Below are 9,613 nucleotides of genomic sequence, written 5' to 3'. Positions count from 1 at the left end.
CGTCGTCGTCGTCGTCGTCGTCGTCGTCGTCGTTGTCGTCGTTGTCGTCATCATCGTCTTCGTCGTCATCGTCGTTGTGTACCGTCGCGCGATATCTCATCTCGGTTTTCGTTCTATGTACGTTCGTCCGTTCGTTCGTTCGTACGTATGTACGTACGTACGTACGTGTACAGTCTCCGTTCGTTGTCGGCTCCGGTCAGTCGATAAAAATTCGATAAAAATTTTTCCATCGAGAATTATTTCCAAACTTCGTCCGCCCATCGTTTCGTATCTATTTATTTCTCCTTTTTTTCTTTCTTCTGTCTTTTCGTTTATGTTTATGATTCTTTTATCATCTTGAAGAATTTTAAAAAGAAGAAGAGAAGAGGAGGAAGAAGAAGAAGGAGAAGAGAGAAGAATATATTCTCGACAAGTATTTCTATCTTTTTCCCTTTTTCTATTCCTTTCTATCTTTCTTTCTTTCTGTCTTTCTTTCGAGTTGGAAATATTCGAGAGTTTTGTTTACTTTACCGATATTATCGTGGTAATACAGCAACAAGTATTTCCAAACGAGTATAAAAGTGAGAGAGTATTCGATTTCGATGTACGAAGTCGATCGTACGAGGATGCCGGATCTTTGGTGGTATCGATAGTTCGTGGCCGATAGGGATGACGTCCCTGTGACATGTTAGCCCGTGACCTTGAGTGGCGCGATAGCAACATCTTCCGTGGAGAAGCTCGACTCCCGGTGCGCGGCTCGAGCGAAGATAACGACGACCGATCCTTTCGTTCGTACTCTTATCATCATCACCATCATCATTATCATCATCATCATCATTATTATTATCATCACCATCATCATCACCATCATCATCATCGTCGTCGTCGTAATCAACCACATCAGCAGCAACAACAACATCCGTCCTCTCGTCAAATCGAATATCGTGCGTTGCCTCTGCTGCAACTCAAACCAAACTTTGTTGTACCGTATGTTCTTTGCTGGAGATTACCTGTTCACGGGATTTATCAAATCGATCCTTTATTTCTTCATCACCACCAACAACAACAACAACAACAACAACAACAACAACAACAACAACAACAGCAGCAGCAGCAGCAGCAACAGAACCAGCAACAACAACAACAACAATTACTATTACGAGAAAGAGAATTTCGTTACGTTTACGATCGACAACATTGTCGTTATTTCGAAGGAACCATCGGGACATCTCAGAGACGTACGAATAATTCGTCGTCATTTCTTCAAGGATATCGACTCTCTCTTCGTTACAACGCTTTTTCCGAACATCTTGGAATGGAAAAAAGGTGAGGAACGCGTTACACGGTGAGAATATACATGTATATAGGTATATATTTGTCTTTTTTTCTCTGTCATTTTTTGATCCAATTTTACAAAAAAAAAAAAACAAACGTTGATCACTCGTGGAAATCTTATTGAAATGACGAGCTTTAGATAAGACACGAAGATATAATATTCCTTATCAATACGATACATTTTATTAATCCTACGTTATAAAGTTTGAAATTAACGATCTGTCGATTATTAAAATGAAAATGTTCATTATATTAGAACGTGTCTATGTCAATTTACATACGTATTTAATTACGTCTAATGTATGTATGTACGTGTATGTATGTGTGCGTGCGTATAGATGTATACATATATCGAATAAATATTCGACGATCTCAAAGATGTTTACATTCTTATCATGTGTAGTTTGAAACGAACACGCGGAGGTCGTTCGAACTCGGTCTCCTCTGTTTACCTCCCTACTTTTCTAGGAATAATACTTTGTCTATTAATAAAGGACGAAAAACTTCGTGACCTCATGCCGGGAGAAAAAGATAGACAGAGAAAGAAAGAGACACACAGAGAAAGAGAGAGAGAGAGAGAGAGAGAGAGAGAGAAAGAGAGCACCGCACGTGTTTTCATCGTACAATTAAAAAGAAAAACTTTGTCAACAAGTACGTACAAGTCTCCTCACGCACAGACGATTTTCTTCAGTCGTCCTTTAGACCTCCTGCCGTCATCGTTCACAGTCCTAGTTTTCGTCTTTAAGTGTATAAAATGTGTATACGTATATACGTAAGTACATAATATATATATATATATATATATATACCTACCTACATACATACATACATACATACATACATACATATGTACATACATACATACATGTATTCTGTCTCGTGTGCGTGAAAAGTGCGTCGATATTTATTAATATCCTTAGAACATGCGTATTTTCTATCTTCCTCGAAAAATCGTCTATTATTTAGTTTCTCTCGTTTATTAAATAGAAAAGAAAGAAGAAAGAAGATATATATGGCGTCTTTCTTTTAATGGATATATCGTGTATCTATTCGTCGTTACCGTTGATAACGTTTTGTTCAATTACTATGAAAATCGTTCTGGGGAAAAGTTATAAAAATAGAGAGAGAGAGAGAGAGAGAGAGAGAGAGAGAGAGAGAGAGAGAGAGAGAAAGGGAGAAGAATATAAATGTAGGTATAGAAATAGAAATAGAACGTTCTCACGTAAAAAAAAAAAAAAAGAATATTTCATTCAGCCGCCCACTACTATCGCTACTACTATTATATTATATTACTACTACTAGTACTATTACCCTTACTGCTACTAGCCATCGTTTAAAAGCACTCGACAAAATTCGAAAAATACGTCCTTGTACTCGTTCTTTTGAATCTGTAACATATACACGTTTAGCGTATACGTCGTAGAAATAGTGCAAAAGAGAGAGAGAGAGAGGGAGAGAGAGAGGGAGAGATTTATAAAAAAAAGGATTCGTTGATAGGAGTGGACAAAGTAATGAAAAATCTATTCCATCGAATAGTTTTGTTGTCTCTTTTTCGTTTTTTATTTATTTCTTCTTTTTTTTTTTTACGAACTTCTTGATAACACTATGTATATTACAAAAAAATGTTATATATGAAACTAGGAATGATTCAGAGACCTTACGAAAAAAAGAGAAAGAAAATAGTTCGTTGTTTTCGTGCATGGATTGAACTGGTTAAATAATACGAAAAGAGGGAAATGGCTCTATAGGAAAATGTGAAAGTACCAGCGAGTCAATTTAGAATGACGTGAATCGATTTGCTATGTAACAGGGCATCGACGTGTTGTTATTCGTGGTAAAAGCTTACGACAAAGCCCAACGTTAAAGTAGCCTTCTACATATACATATATATATATATATATATATATATATATATATATATACTTTTTTAAATATTCATAGATTTATGCATAAGTACATACTATGTGGTAAATGAGAACGGTCAATGGCTATCGCTTTTAATCATGGCTAACGCTCGTTTATATTTCATGTTATTGTTGTTGTTGTTATTATTATTATTATTATTATTATTATTATTATTATTATTATTATTACTATTATTATTATTAACTCTTTCAGATATAACTATATCGACTTTATCGAAACTCAGTTGCGATAACGATAAGTTTCTCGTATAATATTATTAAACGAAATTTCAAAGTTTGAAGAAACGTCTCCCGTATTATTTTTACATAAATTCGTAATATATCGATATATTTGTGATTATGTAATATTAATTATATTACAGTATTAATTATATATTACAGAAATATGTATGCGTTTGTAAGAATTCAAAGAGAATCCATCCGTCGTCTTTCCATCGAAGTAGTCAAATATAATACTTTCTTCTTCTTTCGGAATCGTCATCATCATCCTTTCAACACGACGACCATTAAACGTCATTATTTAGAGATTAGAAATACGATTGAATGGGAAGAGAAGCTGTGCTACAAGGGGGAGGGGACGAAGATATAAAATTTAGAGATACGTACGAGTTATCGTCCTTTTAAAAATTAGAAAAGATTGTTGCGAACTTTCTTCTCTTGTATGAAAGAGAATAGATCTTTTATATACATAAATATCTAGATATAACAACGAGTTGATTATCTTGTAAGATTTTATCGATTATCACTTCGTTATCTACGCGTACTCATTAATGTCTCGGCGTACTTTAAACTCGTCGATAAGTGGATAAATTTCGATGTCTGTTCTCTTTCTCTTTCTCTTTCTCTCCAATGTTTTTTATTTATCATTTTTTTATTTTATCGTAATTTTTTCTTCTTCTTCAATGATCCCTCGCGATTCAACTTTTACGATATTTCGCACGCTAAGTCCTTTATGAAAACTCATTAAGATGAAATTAAATAACACTTAGTTTTATTCGTAGAAAACGGCGCCTCCGTCGAGAGACTATTTCTCTCTTTATGCATTTACTAAATCATCCGAGAATTTCAATAAATTATCATGAAACATTGATCTTTATCTATCGTAGAAATCGTAAGATCAAAGCGTTGAATAATCGTATAAGCAACTAAGTAAATAATTATTTATACTTGTTTAAAAAAAAAAAAAAAAAAAAAAAAAGAGAGAGAGAAAAGAAACGACGAAAAAAGAAAAATGAAAGAAAAAAAAGAAAGAAAGAAATTCTCAGAAGTCCTGAAGGAATCATTATAAAAGTTAATAGTTAATGGACGATTGTTATTTTATCGCGATGTTTATAATTTTTTATTTTTATTACTTTTTATCATTAATATTATAGAGTATAGTAATCGAACGTAGTGGTAGATCTTTTAAACGAACTAAGATTAATATCGGCAATGGTCTCGATCTCGTCTTAGCGGCCTTTTCCATCGCAGAAGGCAAGGCGAAAGGTTTCCATCCATGTTAACAGACGTCATTGCGTGTTCGTCTCGTCAACGGGATGTTCTGTCTCTCTTTCTCTCTCTTTCTTTATGTATCTCTCTATCTCCGTCTCTTTCAATCTTCCTTTCTTTCTTTCTTTCTTTATTTCTTTCGTTATCATGACGTCAACGTCGGTTAGTCGAGATTATGCGTGCGATTCATTTTATGAGACAAGGAACCTTACCCATGTGATACGATGTGGTGTTAGTCTAAGAATTACATTGAGAACATCTGCAATAACATTTGATTTCTTATCTCGATATCTAACCAACCGTAACGCGAAATATTAGCAGATATTATTCACGATAATCATAGTTATATCGGAGTTATGTACATAACGTATAAAACGAAGTTGGGATGGGTTACTCTTGGAACAGGTCGTTCGAAGGACGCGAATTATATTATATATATGATTTTTGTAACGAATATATAGACGTGTGTGTGTGTGTGTACATATATATATATTTTTTATTTATATTAAAATATCTCTGATATTTCTATAAAGACGGCGGAGTTATTTAGGTCTCTCCTCCCTCACATATATGCTCTCTCTCTTTATATATACATACATACATACATATATATATATATATATATATATATATATTCCTGACTCTTTCTATAGGATTAGAAATTTCCAATAAAATTTTAGAATCGTAAATAAATAAACGTTAATAGAATTTTTATCGTTCGACGATATAAGTACCTCACGTAATAAAAATATAATACACGTCTCTGCGTACGTGTAAAGAGAGATAGAGAGAAAGAAAAAGAAAAAAAAAAAAGAGAGAGAGAGAGAAAAAGTTAGCGCGACGAATATTAACCGTCCTTTTGAAGCAACTTCGAAAGTCGTCAAGTTCTCAGTAGTTTCGCCAAGAGTTAGAAGAGAGTTCTTCTCTCGTTCGCGACGAGAAATCCCGAGATACAGCCAGGCGTCGTCCAAAAGTGGAATACAAGAAGAAAGCAAAGAGGAAACAAGAAAGAAAGAAGGAAAGAGAGAAAGAAAGAGAGAGAAAGAGAGAGAGAGAAAGATAGAAAGAAAGAAAGAAAGAAAGAAAGAGGAACGAAAGACGAGGAAAGTTTCCAGAGAAGGCGTTTTCAAAAAGCAAAAAGGGTTGCTTTTGCTCTGATGGTAGTACCATGATATCTCCAGCCTTTATTTCTCTTTCTCTCTCTCTCTCTCTCTTTCTCTCTCTTTCTCTATATCTCTCTCTCTCTCTCTCTCTCTTTCTCTCTATTTCTCTCTTTCTTTTGGTCTTGTCTCTTGATGATAAAAAGCTCTCGACGATGAGAGAAAAGACGGTTGCCTCGTAGTTTTCGGATGTTGGATTTCTCTCTCTCTCTCTCTCTCTCTCTCTCTCTCTCTCTTTCTTTCTCTCTCTTACTTTCTCTCTGTTCCTCTTGCTCTCTCGAAGAAAATAAAAGAAAGAAAGAAAGAAAGAAAGAATTGCAAAGGAAGACGACACGATCCTTCGTCGACGATAAAAAAATATTCTGTGGATGGGATAAAAAGTCTCAGAACGTGAACATACGCGAACGCAAACACACACGTAGACGCATACACGAATCATAGTTTTTCTTTCTTTCGATCCTTAATCGCATATGGTATATATAAATCGGTGTAGACGGTGAAAAGCTTACGGAGTCATTCGTATTACCATTTCGAACGATATCCTTCTTTCTCAATTTCTTTTCTCTTTTTAGGAAGAGAGAAGGAGAAAGAGAACGGACGTAAATAAATAAATAAATACATACATACATACATACATACATACATACATATTAACACACACACACACATATGTATCCTTCTTACGTATATGCGTTATATGCACCTGCGAATCTTATTTGGCTTGTCGTGTTTCCAAGCGTTGAGATCTTTTACTGATCAACGCCGCGTGCGTTTTCCTCCTTTTTTTATCGTCTCCTCCAAGATCCGTGAGGAGGAGGAAGAGAAAGAGGAAGAGAAGGAGGCGTCTCTCACATCCTCGAGTTGACTTTTACAAACGCTCAAACTTCATAAATTATTTATCAATTTGGACAAAATAGGAGTACCATACACTTACATTTCTTTTACCTACTGTGAAACGAGAAAGGGAAAGATTATATTATTTTGGTCCACGTGTCGTCTCCCTTATCGAGGTACGATTAAATTTTATTATAAGTCGACATCGAAATTTTCTTTTCTTTTTCTCTTTTTTATTGATCAGATAATCCGTACGTATACGTGTGTACACGTATCTATGTATGTCTGCTGTATGTATGTATGTATGTATGTATGTATGTATGTACGTATCTATGTACTTATATGTGAGGCGTTTATTTTATCAAATTCGGTTAACTTTCAAGGACATATTTATCGAAACCCTATAGAAACTATCCATGAAGATACATGACGGCTACCCTTTAATCCCAAGATTCCAAAGAATTTTGCTATTAATATCGCCGGTCGGAATAGGGTGGAAAATTTTGCTTGAAAATCGTGCGGTGTAAATGACGCGCAACCTGCATGAACGCCGCACGCGTGTTTTGTCAGAGATTCTCAAATTATCACGAAGAGATTTTCTTTATCCGACTTGTTTAATCGTTTATTAACAATAAAACAAATTATCTAACGACATTTATGATAGTATCAAACGATCGACTTCCTCTTTGTGAATTTCATGGTAAATCGTTGAAAACGAGGATGAAATGTGAAGAAACGAAAAATGAAGTTTCGTTGGAAGTTGAGTATCACTGTATTAAAGCAGACGCCTCGCCACGTTGCCGTACTTTCCAGACCCCACTCTTCTATCGACCGAGCAACGTTGCCAGCTCCTTTTCCGCGCCTTTATCACCCTCTCACCCCTCTACCACCCTCTCTCTTCTCCTCCCCCCTCACGGCGCCCCTTTCCATGCGTTCTCTCCGCTACTCTCTTCCATCTTTTTCCCTCCAAGCTCACCCTCTCGAGTCTTCTCTCTTTCTCTCTCCCCCTCTCTCCCCCTCTCTCTTAGTCTCCCATATTTCTCTCTTTATCCTGACTTTGGCTTCCGAGACGTCAGACTACTCTCTCTCTTTCTCTTTCTCTCTTGTTGTTTTCCTCTCTTCCTTTCTCTATCTCTATCTCTATGTCTATCTCTTTCTCTTTCTATCTCTTCTTCTTCTCTCTCTCTCTCTCTCTCTCTCTCTCTCTCTATCTCTATCTATCCTTCTTTCCAGTTGTATCTTCACCTCCTTCCACCTCTCTTATACAGCTGTTTCACCTTCCTAGGGCAGATGCCATGGCTAGGTGCAACGTCACCTTTATCGTTTCCCCTTTCTTCGTTTTTCATCTTATTTTGCTCCCTCTCTCTCTCTCTCTCTCTCTCTCTCTCTGTCTCTCTCTTTCTCTCTCTCTCTCTCTTTTCTCTCTTTTTCTTTCTTTTGCAATTGCTCGATAAATGCAGTCCAACCACGAAGGGCCAACCAAGTCGACCTCGATCCCTCCTAAACTGCATTCGTATTTCATCGATCTACTTAAATTTACGTAAGGATAATTTTCCATTTCTATTCCTTATTTAAATTTCGTCGAAATATGAATGTAATTGAAGTGAAATTACGTTGGTTTTAATGACTATGATACTTGTCGAATGTGTGTAGGTGAAATTTTTGTATTATGAATTAATATGTATTATATCAAGTGTATGAGAATATTGATATAAATGAGAAACGAGAAAGATGATTTTCGAGCAAGAGTTTTCTTTCTGTTTCTTTTATTTTATTTCTTTTCTCTTGTATTTTTCAACGTCATTCCTTTTATTTTTTATCGTCAGCGTGTGTGCACGATAAAAGAGAAGGAACATTCTTTTTATAAACACACAGAGAAGAATAATTATTTTCTTTTTTCTTTTTTTTTTTTTCTGCTGACCGAAGACCTATGCTAGTTCTTCTAGGACGTAATTTTTCTTACGAGACAATGACGAGTTAACGCGTTGATTGCCTTAGGGTGTGACACCGGTTACTGACACTTCATTCTCTCGAGACTTTGTGTTTCAAACGTTTAAAATATTTCTTAATTAGTTTTAATTTAAATTAGAATTATGAATGAGATTTATGAAAAAAAAAAAAATATAAAAAATAATAAATAAAAGAAAACAAAAATTCGATCGGCGAAACCGTGGATTCGCGTGTAAATTTATTTTTACGTATGAACAAGTACATAGAAATTTATATAAAAAAAAAAAAAGAAATTTATGCATAATATAGATTGTAATATAATTAGTCGATATGAGTCGAATAAAACTTGGAATAAATTAATGAATCATAAAATGAGGGATAAATGATTTATTTATTTATTTTGTCAGGAAGATGCAATGAAAATCTTCGTAACGAGTTGATTCGTCATAAATTAAGCTCAAAATGTTAAAATTCCTCTATATATATATATATATATATATCTATTTTCATGTATATATTTATTCATTTTCCAAACATATTTGAAATTTCATTTTCCAAATGAATTTCTATAAAAATATCAAACTTCTTTCTCTTGTTTCATTTTGTTTATTTATCGACATTATTATTACCATTTTTTTTTTTTTTTTTACGGATTTAATTAATCGAAGATTCATGGACGAGTAAAGCGTTAAAAGAAGCAAAGTTTCGTCGTTTCAAGAATACTTCCTCTTTCCTCCATCTTCTTTTCTCGTTTTACCTTTTTTATCCTCCTTTTCTTTTCTTTTCTTTTCTTTCTTTCTTTCTTTTTTTTCTTTGTTTCTTCATCTCGTACCGTTATTATGACACTCCGTGTAGAATAAAAATCCTCGAGTCGTAAAAAAGGAAACGTTCGCGGAAGTTTTCAAAAAAGAAAGAAAAGATTATAATTCCCAACTTTTTACA

At 34.6% G+C, this 9,613-nt stretch overlaps 1 protein-coding gene across 3 annotated transcripts in view; it reads left to right on the top strand.

Annotated features, from left to right (window-relative positions):
- Window positions 1–388: 388 nt before the first annotated feature.
- Window positions 389–9,613, top strand: part of LOC122635638 (protein gustavus) — an 80,537-nt gene continuing 71,312 nt past the window's right edge. For 2 of the 3 annotated variants that reach the window (XM_043826072.1, XM_043826071.1), the window contains exon 1: window positions 389–1,305. In XM_043826072.1, coding sequence (XP_043682007.1) covers window positions 665–1,305 — 641 coding nt within the window. In that variant the 5' untranslated portion in view covers window positions 389–664. The remainder of the gene's footprint in view (window positions 1,306–9,613) is intronic. The other variant, XM_043826073.1, reaches the window with a different exon arrangement.

This window comes from Vespula pensylvanica, chromosome 18 (assembly GCF_014466175.1).
Source record: "Vespula pensylvanica isolate Volc-1 chromosome 18, ASM1446617v1, whole genome shotgun sequence".
Taxonomy (NCBI): Eukaryota; Metazoa; Arthropoda; class Insecta; order Hymenoptera; family Vespidae; genus Vespula; species Vespula pensylvanica.
The sequence above is the reverse complement of the archived record's forward strand: the minus strand, read 5'-3'. Positions and strand labels throughout refer to the sequence as shown.